This window comes from Geotrypetes seraphini, chromosome 3, assembly GCF_902459505.1.
Source record: "Geotrypetes seraphini chromosome 3, aGeoSer1.1, whole genome shotgun sequence".
Lineage (NCBI taxonomy): Eukaryota > Metazoa > Chordata > Amphibia > Gymnophiona > Dermophiidae > Geotrypetes > Geotrypetes seraphini.
In genome coordinates, this window is record NC_047086.1 from 352419647 (window position 1) to 352435424 (window position 15778).

At 36.6% G+C, this 15778-nt stretch overlaps 1 protein-coding gene across 5 annotated transcripts in view; it reads left to right on the top strand.

Moving 5' to 3' along the window:
• KCTD3 (potassium channel tetramerization domain containing 3) overlaps window positions 1–15778 on the top strand; it is a 195812-nt gene that overhangs the window by 152382 nt on the left and 27652 nt on the right. For all 5 annotated transcript variants that reach the window (XM_033937763.1, XM_033937766.1, XM_033937765.1 and 2 more), the window contains one exon: window positions 11973–12069. In XM_033937763.1, the coding sequence (XP_033793654.1) occupies window positions 11973–12069 (97 nt within the window). The remainder of the gene's footprint in view (window positions 1–11972; window positions 12070–15778) is intronic.

Genomic DNA, 15778 nt, shown 5'->3' on the forward strand with positions numbered 1-15778 from the left:
GAAAAAGGCAAGAAGCAGCAAGGCAGTTGGTTGGACCACCAAATGACTGAAGGGTGAAAAGGGGTCCTCGGAGAAATGAAGATCATAGCAGAAAAACTAACCCCCCCCCTCTTTTTTTAGTTTTATAATCTTTATTCATTTTCTTTTGTTACAACAAGTGTTTCATATAAACTTATTAGATACTTAAATATATACACTTGATATACATACTTATCATCTTCAAGTTTAACATTTTTTTAGAAAATTAATTTTATACAAATTTTATAATATTATGCAGTAAATCTAGATTTATATAATTTCTTTCGAATGTAGTATTCCCCCTCCCTCCCTCCCTCCCATTCAATCAATAATATTTCAAAACAACTTTATTATAAATTCATTCAACATTGATATAGTGTGTAAATCAGAAATAAAATCCCATCTCATTTCCCTCTAATCAATTTTTATCTTGGGAAAAGTTAATTATTCATTACAAAATTCTGTTAATGGTCTCCATATCTTTTGAAATTTTTTAATATATCCTTTTTGTGTTGCTATGGTAAGTTCCATTTTATATATATGACAAACAGAATTCCACCAAAAAGTGTAATTTAATCTGTCATGATTTTTCCAATTCAATGTGATTTGTTGTACTGCTATTCCAGTTAAAATGTATAATAATTTGTTATTATTTGATGTTATTTGACTTTTTGTTCTCATTGTTGTTCCAAATAATATAGTATCATATGTCAAGGCTACTGGGTTTTCTAACATCCTATTAATTTGAGGCCAAATTGATTTCCAGAATGTTAAGATGAATGGACAAAAGAATAGAAGATGGTCTAATGTCCCAATTTCAATATGACAGTGCCAGCATCTATTAGATTTAGAGCTATCAATTCTATGTAAACGTGTAGGGGTCCATAAAGCTCTATGTAAAAGAAAAAACCAAGTTTGTCTCATAGATGCTGACACCGTACATTTTAACCTCCAAGACCAAAGTCGTGGCCATTGAGATGCACTAATTTGGTGCTTTATCTCAATGCTCCAAATGTCTCTAAGACCATTTTTTGGTTTTTTATTTATATATCCAGATATTAATTTATACCACTGTGCAGCTTCATGTCCTATTGAATTTATCTGGAAACACAAGAATTCCAAGCTGTGATAATTAGTAAGATTTTTCCATTCAGGGAACCCTTCTTGAATGGATTGCTTCAATTGCAACCATCTAAAATATTGTGTTTTATTAAGATCAAATTTATGTTGCAATTGTGAAAACTCCAGCATTTTACCATTTTTTATTATGTCGTCTAGAATACGAATACCTGCTGTCATCCAGTTTTTCCAGATTATTTTGAAACCGCCTATTTTGATCTTGGGGTTTAACCAAATTGTTTGAGTTGTTGATTTATTAATTGGAATAGGAGTTAGATTACTTATATATCTTAAAGTTTTCCATGTATCCATGAATATTTTATGTTCTTTGTATAGCCTTGGCATTTTGATACTAACTACATGACTAAGACGTAATGGAAACATAAGTCTCCATTCTAGCCAAAACCATTCTGGGATATTTACAGTGGGCTCTGGGAGGATCCAATACATACCTTGACGTAAAATATAGGCTTGATGATACCTATAGAAGTTGGGAAAATTTACCCCTCCCTCCGCAATTGGTCTTTGTAATGACACTAAAGCAACTCTGGGGTTTTTCCCAAGCCAAATAAACTTTGTCAATATTTTATTTAATTTTTTATAAAAAGAATTTTGGAAGAAAATTGGTATCATTCCCATTTGGTAACAGACTACAGGTAATATCATCATTTTAACAGTTTGTATTCTTCCCCACCAAGATAAGTGTAAAGGGTTCCATTGCTCACACATCTCTGTTATTTTTTGTAATAAATTTTTTTCATTAATTTTCATTGTGTCGTCTATATTTTTTGTAATCCAAATTCCAAGATATTTAATAGCATCCTCCTTCCAAACAAAAGAGAATGATTTAAATAAACCTTTTGTACAATGTATATTTAATGGAAGTACTTCTGATTTGTTCCAGTTTATTTTATATCCTGAAAATTTTCCAAATTTTTCAATTAGTTCAAGTAAATGTGGAATGGTAGATTCTGGGTTCCTCAAATATAATAATAAATCATCAGCATAAGCTGATATTTTATATTCTTTATCTGAATGAGGTATACCTTGTATCTCCTTTATTTGTTGGATTGCTAATATTAAGGGTTCTAAAACTATATCAAACAGTAAAGGAGACAAAGGACAACCTTGTCTAACTCCTCTTTGTAGATTGAATTTTTCTGAAAACATATTATTAATGTATAATCTAGCAGAAGGGGAGCTATATAATGTTTGTATCATTTGTGTGAATCCAGGACCTATTCCAAACCATTCCATTGCTTGATACATAAATGTCCATTCTATTCTATCAAAAGCCTTTTCTGCATCTAAAGATACAGCAAAAGTGGGCTCGTTCATTTTCTTTGTTAAGTATAACATATGGAATGCTAGTCTAGTGTTATGAGATGAATGTCTTTGAGCAACAAATCCTGTTTGAGACATGCTTATAATATGTGGGAGAGCTTTAGCCAATCTTAACGCAAGAATTTTTGCTAATAATTTTCCATCTACATTTATTAAAGAGATTGGTCTATAGTTCGATACCAAAGTGGGATCTTTATTTGGCTTTGGTAAAACTATTGTTAATGATTCTGCCATAGTGCCATTTGTACAACCTTTATTAAGTTGATATTGAATAAGATTTAATAAATAGGGTAATAAAAAGTTTTGAAATGTTTTATAAAATTCAACTGTATATCCATCACCACCTGGAGCGGATCCAACTCTAAGGGATTTCAAAGCTGTTTCTAATTCTTTTAGTGATATTGGTTCTTCCATACTTCGTTTTATATGTTCAGGAACTTTTGGACCCTCTAATAAATTTAAGAATTCTAAACCTTCCTTTTCTTTATTTAAATAAGTCTCGGAAGAATAAAGAGATTTATAGAATTTTAGAAATTGTTTTAAGATTGGATCAATTTGTGTGAGTGTTTCGCCATTTTCATCTTTTATAGCAATTATTTTTGTTTTCTTTTTTTTCACTTTTAGATAATTTGCCAGTATTCTTCCCGACTTATTTGAGTTTCCATAATACAGTGCCTGCTGTGCAAATAAATCTTTTCTTATCATTTTTGATGATATTTCATTGTATTTACATTTGAGTTTTAACAGTTTTTGTTGTATAGAATATTCCCATTTTTTTATTAGTTTTAATTCTAAATTTTTAATTTCTTTTTCTAAATTAGAGTATTGTTTTTTATTTTGTTTGTTAAGATAAGCTGAATAAGAAATGATTTGTCCTCTTATTGATGCTTTAAATGCATCCCATAATATTTCTCTAGAGATCTCATCTTTATCATTTACTTGAAAAAAATCTTTCATTTTTATTTGAAAATTTTCACAAAATATTGGATCAGCAAGCAATGCATTATCAAACTTCCATATTGGTCTATTTGTATTTTGATCTGTGATCTTAATTTCAATCCATACCCCACCATGATCAGATAAAATAATTGGATCAATGGCAGCTTTTGTTACTTGATGTGCTAGGTGTTTTGATATAAAAATATAATCTATTCTTGAAAAGGAATTGTGAACATGAGAACAGAATGAAAATTCCCGTCCATTAAAATGAAGTATTCGCCAAATATCTATTAAATCACAAGTTTGTATTAAATTATCTAATCCCATTGATTTCATATATCTACTTGGGTTTTTGTCCAATAGAGGATCCATAACAGCATTAAAATCCCCAGCTACTATTAGATTTGAAGTAGCCAGTGGCAATATCAGTTGTTGAAGAGTTTTAAAAAATTCATTTTGGTTCGAATTAGGGGCGTATATATTAATCAACGTCATGGTAGTATTTCCCAGATTCATTTCCACAATTATCCATCTTCCATTAATATCTGTTGCCTTTAATTTGAATGTAGCAGTACATTTTTTATTTACCAGAATAGCAACACCTGCTTTTTTTCTTGTAGCTGGTGAGAAAAAACAATGTTTGACCCAACCTCCTTGTAGTTTATTAGATTCAATATTTGAGAGGTGGGTCTCTTGTATAAAGCATAAATCCGCATTTTGCCTTTTTAAAAATAATAGAGCTTTTTTCCTTTTTATCATATGATTTAGACCATTAACATTTAAGGATATTATTTTAAGATCCATTTATGTATTTTTGATATATTTTCCTTAAAATTATATGAATTGTTTTTCTTAATTTTTTCCCCCAGTATTTAAAATATTTTTGAATGTACATTTTTTCTTTTTTTTCCCATTCTCCATTATATTTTCCCATTCCCTTCCCTCCCTTCCCTCCCTTCCCTCCCCATTTTAATATGACCACTTGGATACGCATTTTGAGGTTAGGTGTATATAACTCCTACAAGCTATTAAAATATATAACTTTATTTACTACTATTATTATTTATTTTATTTTATTTTATTTTATTTTTTTTTTTTTTAATTATATTTCTCCATTTAGAGATGTTTTAATTTATTTTATTCCATTATAAATTCCCAATGTATAATTTATTTTTTGAGTTTTTTATTATTATGTTTTGGTTTGTATTGTATAATAAAGTACTTGTTTTCTAACAGTAAGTTCTAAGTGGTGTCAAGAAATGTTTTCATTTTTAAATAATAAGTATAAATTATATTATTTCCCTTTTCTTTAAGGAAATTATTGCATATGACAACAATGTATATCACTTATTCAGTTATATATGAATTAATTCAAAATGATATATAATTATAATTGAAATATTATAACTTATATTTTTATGGCTTAGGTATATGTTTGAAGGCAGTCACAAAGGATGAACAGATTTCTCCTCAGTCCAACCTTTAGGAGATTACCTTTAACTTTTTCCCTTCAAAATAGTTATTAGTTACATTTTAGAATATCAAATCAAAGAGTAGGAAACTATTATGTCCAGAAGAGCATTCCTTTTCTTTTCTTTTCAGAGCAAGCTGTGGTAATAACATCTCTGAGTGTCTGTTACTGTCTTGGTCGTCGCCACAAATCGTATCTTGGTTTTGTAAAAAGGGTTTAACAAACAAATGACATTCCGGTAATATCAGGAAATTATTCTCAGTTTTCATAAACCTCCTGTCTTATTTTGCGTCTCAAGTTTTTCATGTCCATTGCTATTTCAGTCAATTTTCAATCTATATTCATTTCATTTCTTTGTCTTTGATCTAATCCTTCGTTTGTCTCATGTTCGTTCATATCTTATCTTTCATCAGCATGGCAAGACTGCATGTTGGATCCTTTTGACATGGAATCAATTTCGTTGTTTAGAATATTCCTGTAGTTTAAATCACAGTTCTATGTTCTTCTATTTCTTTTCAGTTGGATTTGAAAGATCTGTTTCTGTATCGAACTTTACATTTGTATTCCATATTTAATCTTTATGTTTTATTATTTTAAACATAATTATAAATATAAACACAAATATATTGTTCGATAATAAGTTCTTATTTAAGAGGACATTGGCTGTTCACATTGATCGAGGAACTCTTGAAGTTTTGTAGGATCTGAAAAATTTTGAGTCTTGTTAGCAATGGTAATTTTCATTACCGCTGGATACAGAAGGCCATATCTAGCCCCTAGAGCTCGCAGTTGGGGTCTCATGTCCAGGAATTGTTTTCTTCGTAGTGCAGTCTCTTTTGCAAAGTCAGGAACAATGTGGATTCTTGCATCCTGACATTTTAGGTTTTTGTTTTCCTTTGCTAGCTGGCAGATTTCTACTGCTTGTTGGTGTCTCAAAAGTTTAAATATTAAAGTTCTTGGTCTTGATTGAAGGTTTTTATTTTGTGTTGGTATTCTGTGTGCTCTTTCTATTTCTAATGCAGATTTGAATTTTAAAGGTAGTATTTTAGGTAGAAATTGTTCCAGGAATGTTATAGGGTCATTTTTTTCTACCCCTTCCGGAATCCCGATGATCCTTAAATTATTCCTTCTTTCTCTATTTCGGCTGTCTTCCAAGTCTCTTTTAATTTCTTCAACTTCTTTCCATATTATTTTAGATTTTCTCATGTCTGTATTTAGTTGTTCTGTATTGTTTTCTAGATCATTTATTTTATTTTCAACTATATCAACTCTTTTGGTGAGAATTGCAGCATCTTCAATTGCTTTTTTTAGTTTTTTATTGCTGTCTAATACTATTTCTTTAATTTGTCTCAATTCTTCCATGACGTCAGGGTTTTCATCTGATGGCAACGGAACTTTTGAGGGTGTGTTATTTGGCTCTGGTTTTGATCTTTTATTGCTGCTACTAATACCGGAACCACTTGCTTCTGAATCATTTTTGTTTTGTTTTTTAGATGTCATCTTCTGTTATTCTTTTCTTCTCTTTATTACAGCTTATCTTCACTGTCTCTTGGTATCAGTTTCAATATTTTTCCTCTTATCTTTTTTGTTTTGAGTATTCTATTTATGATGAGTGGTTTTCTTTTAGGATTTGTTTCTATATTTTTAAAATTTTTTCTTTTTCCAGCCTTTTTCCTTTTTCTTCTTTTCTCCTTTCTTAATTATCTGTCTCAATCTTTTATTAGAACAGGTTCAAAACTTTTATTTCAATATTCTTAGAGCAACTGTCAGTTATTTCTCTCAAGTTCTATTGCTGTGAGTAAAAAAAAAAAAAAATGTCAGTAGTTCTTTTCTCTGTTTCTCTTCCTTCAAGCCTTATCCCAGCTATGAAGGCAATAACTTTCAAATTAGCAACCTTTCTTTCCTTAATTTTTTAGATATTGCTGTTTAATCTTTTACAGATTTATTTTGTTAAATCTGTTAGTCACTTTTTTTTTTTGTTGACACTTTGCATCAGCGTTGAAAAAATTCAGTAATCCTTTTTTTTCCTTGCTTTCCTCTTATGAGCCCAATCGCAGCCCCTACTAAGGAGAGCAGTATTCCTTCCAGTATTTTTGAAATATATATATATATGTATATATATGTTTTTATCCGTTTCCAGCGCCTCTCAGTTTCCTCGATATTATTTTTCCAGGTTAAAAACCGTTGGTCTTTTATTCTGTCATCTTTCTCACAGCCCAAGAAAAAACAATCTTTTATATCGGACTGTTTTCAATTTCAGAAGAGGAGAGGAGATGATATTATATTATAGTCATTCACAATTTTTTTTTTTTAATTTGGCAGCAAGGAAATAGTAAAAAAAAATCGTTGTTTTATAGCATACTTTACTTCATCTCCGGCAGAGGAGAGCTATTTTAAAACAGCTTATCTCCACAGCACGACAGGCACAGCCTCCTCATTTATTATTTATAAAGCTTGTTGTTAGTTAGCTCACCAGCAGTTTTCAACTCCGTCAATCTCCTGCTTTTACACCTCGCTTCTCAGACTTTAAAAACGGCACTTTCACTTTTGATTTTTTCGTATTCAAACGTCTCTGTTGAGGATGCAGATTTCAATTTATCACATTAAGATCATGGGAATTTAATTTTTTTTGTAGTAAATTTCGCAAAATAAGCTTGTTTGTACGGAGCTTCGCCTTCACCCGACCGTCATCATTCGCGTCCAAGCCACGCCCCTCTCCCCCTCTTTTTTTAAATGAAACTGCTTTAGGCTTTTTTATCGTCAGCCATGGCAGTAAAAGCTCAGACGCTCGTAGTAATTCTGTGAGTGTCAGATCTTTTACTGCCATGGCCAGCAATATAAAAGCCTAGCGTAGCTTCGTAAAAGGGGACCTAAATGAATTCTTTGCTTCAGTCTTCTCTGTGAAGGGTATTGGGGAATTACTTTTTTAAGGTTAATAATTGAGAGGAACTGAAGCAAATCATGGTAAACCAGGATGATGTAATTTTTAAAAAATTAATAAACTATAGAGTAATAAACCACTAGAATTAGATGGACATATACCTTAGACCACTAAAAGAACTCGGATATGAAATTAGATTTAGTAATCTGTAATTTCCTAGTTTGTGGTTTATTACTCTTTAATTCTTATATCATGTTTTAAAATTTTTTGAACAAATCTTTCATGAAGGACTTTATTAAAAAGGCTTTTGAAGATCCAGATACACTAAGATCCCCAACCCACTTGTCTATTAACTGTATTTTTAAAAAGTCTAATGGAGTGGTAATGTAAGACATGCCTTTGTTGGCTCTGCCCTACTAATCTATATCCCTTCAGGTGATCAGTACTTTTACTATTAAACAGTTCCAGTAATCTGTAATTTCCTATTCAAATCAGCCATGGCACCTGAGAATTAGAGGGTGACCAATGAAGCAATCATCTTTACAAAGGGCTCAAAAATGATCTAGGAACTTGCAGACCCATGAGCCTGAACTCTGTGCTAGATAGATTTGTTAAGTGAAAAGTACAGCCATGAATTAACCAGATCATAGCACTGCTGTAATCCACTTTAGAAGTCGAGGGTAAATAGTGTCACCGGTTGGAATTTGTAACAGTTTTCAAGATAAGTACTCTTTTTTTTCAGATGCCTTTTTGAACTGGTTTTAGAATATCATTTGGATTCTGGATACAATTTATGTACCTAGCACTAGTAAATAATATAAAAAAATTCAAACAAAAGGAGGTTTTTGACCAATGAATGACACTAGAGTCCTATATGACAACAACATGAGTTCTCCACAAAAATATAAAGTGATGGACAAGTTGTTGAATTGCCTAGGAGTACTGAGGTCCTTTCTTCCTGATTTAGGAAATATCAAATAAAATAGAATAGATTTAGCAGCTAAGCTTATTCCTCAGTATAGTTTGTAATAAAACAATTTTTAGCTGGAGGAAACCAAAAAATTTCAATTTTTTATGTTTAAACAGTTTACCATGATGAGGTGGAAAAGGGGTTTTATGGATGTGGACAGCACTTGGCAGTTAGTGCACAGGTTACTGTGCATTGTAATGGTTGTAGATACTACAGATGCACTCAACAGCGCTATCTTCAAGAAGCTACTATGACCCAACATAGCTTTTAAGAACCTCTGAAAGACCATGCACTGATGGCCTCAAGACCCCAGCTCTCTAATAGACACCTTGTCTCTAGTGAAGAAAAGGAACAATCTCCAAATACTGTACTCCTACCCTGCATACCTTCCATATTTGACAGCTTGACCCATACGGTAGTACCATGATAATTTGAACCTGGGCTGGTGATGGGGTAGAAGTATCCAGAGAAAGATCCTGTCCCCCCTCCCCCCCCCCAGCTAGACACCAGGGAACTCCCCTATAAGAGCCAAAGGGGCTGTCGGTGGGAGGGGGGGGGTGTCTTGAAGCTTCAGGTTGGGGGAAGTAGAAAGGATAAGGATATTGGTTTGTGGTTGTGGCCTTTTAGTGCATTGCTGATAGTACAGTTACAACCGCAGTGCTGGCAATACACTTGTAATATGTGGTAAACGTTTGCCCTGTGTGATAACAGATCTTGGCCAAGTCCCTAGCAGTTGTCATGTCTTAATTTTTGTAACTAATGCACAGTAACTGCAAAACATTACCACACTGTGATATATTTGTGTACCATTCTTTGCCCATTAAACATCAAGGTAGTCTATAAAAATAAATGATAAAGAGAGGTTTTATGCATATGCAAAATATTACATATTGTTATCACGAAGAGTATGACATACTGGTACATTCCATGTGTAATCATACAATTAGAGCTGTGGGCTATGCCCCTTTTTTTCTCTTCCTGGCTATACCTTCACAACAGGCTTGTTTTGGTTCTTAGAGTTATTGGTTCATATTTACCTTGCTCTTGACCAGTTTGTTGTTTTGAATGAGCTTGTTAGCTAGGGATTCCCAGATGTAAGAATCCTGCTTGTCCTCGGAGAAAGTAAAATTACTCACCTGTAGCAGGTGTTCGAGGACAGCAGAGCATGAGTTCTTACATTTCTTCCCACATCCCCTAGGGGGTACTATACTGACAAAAGCTTCTTCAAGGCACAGAACACCAGGTAGTGTCCTTATGGGGCTGTGTTAGATGGCATCACCCAGATATAAGAATTCATTTTCTGCTGTCTTCAGAACACCTGCTCCAGGTGAGTAACTTAGTTTTCCATTAAGAAATAATTCATTAGATTAGTCTTCAATCGATTTTCTTTCATCTTCATCCTTTGCTCAGTTGTTCCAGAGCTTCCTTGTAATTGAAAGAGGCCCACCTCCTATACATTTTAAACCACTGAGGTTTTGAAAAGTCTGTATCTTATCTCCCTTCTCCAGCCTTTTTCCAAAGTCCATGTATTCAGTTCCCGACAAAGACTACTGACCATTTTAGTAGCCACCTTGTGGACTAGTTCCATCTCATATATTTTTGAAGGTGTGATCTTCAGAATTGTGGACAGTACTCCAAATGACCACCAGAGACATACTCATAGAGATATTACCTCCTTTTTCCTTCTGGCTTTTCCTCTTCCTATATATCCAAGAATCCTTCTTGCTTTTGCTATCATTGACATTCTACTTGTTGGTCATCTACCTTTTCACCCAGATCTCAGTTTTCTTTCATGCACAGAAGTGCTTCATCCCTATAATATTGTACATCTCTCTTGGGTTTTTTTGCAGCCCCAATGCATGATCCTGCATTTAATTTTGTTAGCATTCATACTTAGTTGACAAATTCTAATCTAGATTATTTTTCAAGTATTTCTAGCTCTTTCCTCATGTTACCCACACCTTCCAAGATGTCTACCATGTTGCAGGTTTTTGTATTGTAGATTATATAGAATGGGTGGCAGGATTGATTAGGTATGGCTATACTTTCCAGCTAATGACCTCCTGTAGATATTGAAAACTTATACAGATAACCCCTGGGAAATCACCTTCAGTGTTAAAACTGTTGATAAGGCAAGAGCTAAAGTAGTTTAAGCATGAGAAACTAGATGGGTTAAATAGCTCTTATTCTTTATTGTCCCTCCAGGCAAAAGAGAAATTAGGTCCTTACCTGCTAATTTTCTTTCTTTTAGTCTCTCCAGACTGGCAGCTGAAGAAAACCCGGCATGGGCGACAGGGGAAGCCTGGGGCTCACCCCCGCCTCCCGCTGAGTCATGCGTGCGCGAAGGAGAACCTGGCATGCCAACACCCGAAGCTGGGTCTCCCTTAAGATGGCCGGAACATTTCTTGCACCCGCCAGCCGCATCCACCGATCGACACCCACAAACAGCGCACTTTTTCTGCTCTTTTTGAAGTGCTCATAATGAAAGCGCCAAAAACCCACTCACAACAACGCCATGTAAAAATGGTGGCCTCAGGCCTCTTCCCCCCCCCCCCCCAATACAAAGCTCCTTTTATTTCTTGTGTCTTATTTTCTCTTTTTATTTCTTCTCACAACCAACCAGCTGTAAGCAGACCCCCACAGGCACTCTAAACTGTAGTCAGTGCTTGTATTGGTGGCAAGGCATACAGTTGAGGCTTCTCTAGATTCAGAAAAACCTGGGGAAGTGGGGGAAATAGGGGGGAGAGACTTGACCCTTCCGAGTGTGACACCCCCAAGGTCAGTAGAACTCCTGAGAAGGTCCCCCAAGTTCAGTCCGGTCAGTCAAAGGGACAAGAAATATTCACTAACCAGAACCAACAGGCCTTAACAAACCTCAGCACAGACTGCACAAACAGACCGCTCTACCTGCTGGAGACTGAGAAAAGACTGATTGTACAAGGGACGGCACAGCCCACTTGTACTGATGCCAAAAGTCAGCATCTCAGTCTCTACTGCTGGTAGAGGAGCATAAACCTATCCATTTCTGTGCCTGTCTGGAGGGACTAAAAGAAAGAAAATTAGCAAGTAAGGACCTAATTTCTCCTTTGCCTATACCAACAGTGGTCAATGATGTTAGTACTGTAATTTGAAAGTTCTGTATTTTGCTGGATATACTTGTAATTTCTTGTCCATTTTGCTTTTTAGAAATTATCAAAATATCTTATAGTCGTTTCTATTCTATTTTACAGGGCCTTTTGGAGAGAGAGATGACCAGCAGGTGTTTATTCAAAAAGTTGTTCCCATAACTAACAAACTCTTTGTAAGACTGTCTTCTACTGGTAAAAGGTATTTCTGAACAATTATCTTATTCCAGTTAAAGCACATATTTAAAAGCATGCATCTTATTGAAACTTGCTAGCTGATGTTCAGTCTGCAGCATTGTGGGCAGAGTGCTGGCACCTACCCGGGTATTAACAATGAATATTCGGATGTTTGGTGGTGCCAGGAAATTATTGGCTATATCCAGATAGCTGGGCAAGCAGAATTAAGATTCCTGTGTAAACATCATATGATTCCTTAAGGATAAGCACCTCAACTCATGAGTTGCTTGCAGAAGACATCAATCATTTTCTTCTCTTTGCCTCCTTGTCTCTTAGCAGCATCCCCTCTCCTCAGTCTTAACTACTACAAGTGAGTTGAGAAAATGTCTTTTCATCTGTTCTACACTAGTTTTTTTTATTTTTGAGATTTAGGGCTCCTTTTACTAAGGTGCGCTAGCGGTTTTAGTGTGCGCACTAGACACTAACGCCTCCATAGAGCTTGCGTTAGTATTTTTCGTTTAGCGCATGGTTTGCGCACGCTAATCTTCAGCGCGTGCTAAAAATGCTAGCGCACCTTAGTAAAAGGAGCCCTTACTGTTCTTGTTTGAGGCATCCCTGTGCAAAAAGGTTCCCAGTAGTCCAGGGACAGCTCTGCCTGAGAGAAGGCCAGATGTTTGGTCTAAAGCCAAGAGGGTCACACTTTTAAAAGAAGCACCTGTCTGGCCAACCTGATTTAACACTTGGAGCTTGGGAATAGGTTCCCTGGGAGTGATTCTTGCCCCTACGGAGTTAGGTGCATGTGTGCAGGCTGATTTCACCCTACAACTGCAGGGAGGCTTGGAGGTCAGCTGTATGTCCTTCGCCCCACCCCACCCCACCAAAGAATCGTATGAGGGGTCAAGGGTTTTAAGTTTTTGGAACTTGAATAAAAGGTAGACTGAAGAGACAAGCCACTGGAGCTTCCCTTGTTTGTCTGAGGCAGAAATCCCTTCTCCATTTCCAGCTGCAGTGAGAAAATGATGCAGGCACAGCACATGGCAGATCTGTGAGTATAGCTCATTACTGCCTATGGGAAAATTGGGATGGGTATAAAGACAGCACAATTAAAGATTTCTGAGGGTGTCCCCAGGGTCCCCCCCCCCCCCTCTAAAATTTTATTTTCAGGAATTTTGAACTTTTGGTATTGATCTCACAGGCTATTTTTTGGCGCTAAAATGTTGCTGTGACAGCCATGTTAGATTTCCTAATTTTATTTCTGAAGCCTCCTTCTGCCTCAAATTGCTTAGATTTTGATAAAAATTGATTATTATGGACTCCTCAGGTGGTTTGGCCCCTATATCTTGCCAAATTTGTCCTGGATGGTTGGATGATGTGCGGCCTTGTACTGAGTGCCACAAAGCATACGAGGGAGGGGTGGGAGCCATGGGCTTAGCCGCCTCAAGTCACTTTACATGTCAGGAAAGGAAGAAAGCTCAAGATCCTACAAAGCTTGGATTCGAAATCAACTTTCCCAAATCCCAACTTCAGCCCTCTCAGAATCTACAGTTCATCAGAGCTGTTCTGGACATTATCCAGCATTCCTTCCGCAACAATGTCTGGAAGCTCTTCTTCAACTCTGTCATGCAGTATCTTCCCGCTCTTCAATCTCAGCGAGACACATGATGGTACTACTAGGTCACATGGCCTCCACAGTACACGCGACTCCTTTGCCAGACTTCACCTCAGAATTCCTCAGTGGACCCTGACATCTCAGCAGGCTTGCGAACCACTCTCTCAACACATTACAGTCACTTCTTCGTTGAAACAGTCTCTCTGCTGGTGGATGCTCTCTTCCAGTCTCTCCAGAGGCTTGCTGTTACAAATGCCCCTTCATCAGAAAGTCCTCATGACAGATTCCTCAACTTACGCTTGGGGGACTCATCTCGATGGTCTCCGTACTCAAGGCCACTGGACCAGTATGGATCGTCAGTGTCACATCAATCTGTTGGAACTCAGAGCAATCTTCAATGCTCTCAAAGCTTTTCAACATCTTCTTCACGACCAGGTAGTCCTCATTCGGACGGACAACCAAGTCGCCATGTACTATGTCAGCAAACAGGGGGGACGGAATCTCCCTCCCTTTGTCAAGAAGCTCTGAAAGTTTGGGACTGGGCAATCCTCCACAACACCTTCCTCAAAGCTGTCTACATCCAAGGGGTGAAAAATTGTTTGGCAAACAAATTCAGTCATCTTCTGCAACCTCACGAATGGACACTCAATTCCTCGCCTCTTCATCACATTTTTTTGCAGTGGGGAACTCCTCAGATAGATCTCTTTGCATCTCCCCACAACCACAAATTGCCTCAGTTCTGCTCCAAGATCTATTCTTCTCATCGCCTCGAGGCAGATGCTTTTCTACTGGAATAGACAAATCTCTTTCTGTATGCATTCCTTCCATTTCCTCTCATTATCAAGACTCTTGTCAAGTTGAAGAACAATCATGCCACCATGATTCTGATAGCTCCTCGGTGGCCGAGACAACCTTGGTACTCCTTTCTACTTCAACTCAGCAGCAGGGAGCCATACCTTCTACCAGTTTTTCCATGTCTGCTTATACAGAGTCAAGGATCTCTACTTCATCCCAACCTGCAGTCTCTACACCTGACAGCTTGGTACCTGTCAACATAACTCTTGTTCAGTTTTTTCAACCTGTAAGAGATGTTTTAGAGGCTTCTAGAAAGCTTGCCACTAGACAATACTACCACCAAAAATGGACTAGATTTTCTACATGGTGCATCTCTCATGATAAGGAGCCTCAAGACTCCTCCTTATCTTCTGTTTTAGATTATCTTTTGCACTTATCCTCCTCCGGCCTCAAGTCTACATCAATCCGAGTCCATCTCAGTGCAATTGCTGCTTTCCATCAGCCTATTGAAGGGAAATTCTTCTCTCCTCATCCAGTGGTTTCCAGATTTATGAAAGATCTTTTCAATGTCAAACCTCCTCTCAAACTCCTCCAGTGGTTTGGGATCTGAATGTTGTTCTTGCTCAATTGATGAAGCTTCTATTTGAACCAATGTCTATGGCTCATCTGAAATATTTTACTTGGAAAGTGGTCTCTCTCATTGTCCTCACATCTGCTCGAAGAGTCAGTAAGCTGCAAGCTTTAGTTGCTGATCCACCTTTCACAATTTTCCATCATGACAAGGTGGTCCTCCGTACTCATCCTAAATTCTTACCTAAAGTGGTTTCAGAATTTCATCTCAACCAATCTATTGTACTTCCAGTGTTTTTTCCAAGATCTCATTCTCATCCTGGAGAATCAGCTCTTCATACTCTGGACTGTAAACGTGCTTTGGCAGAACTGCTCCTCAACTTTTTGTCTCCTTCGATCCAAACAAGTTGTGACATCCAATCTCTAAGCGTACCATCTCCAACTGGATGGCTGCTTGTATCTCTTTCTGCTATGCCCAGGCTGGTCTACAACTGCAGAGTTGAGTCACGGCCCACAAAGTCAGAGCCATGGCGGTTTCAGTAGCTTTCCTCAGATCCATTCCTATTGAGGAAATTTGCAAAGCTGCTACCTGGTCCTCGGTTCATACTTTCACCTCTCACTATTGTCTGGATGTTTTCTCCAGACGGGATGGCCATTTTGGCCAGAAAGTATTACAAAATTTATTCTCCTAAGTTGCCAACACTCCCACCATCCCATTCTGATTAGCTTGGAGGTCACCCATATGTGAGAATAGGCTGCC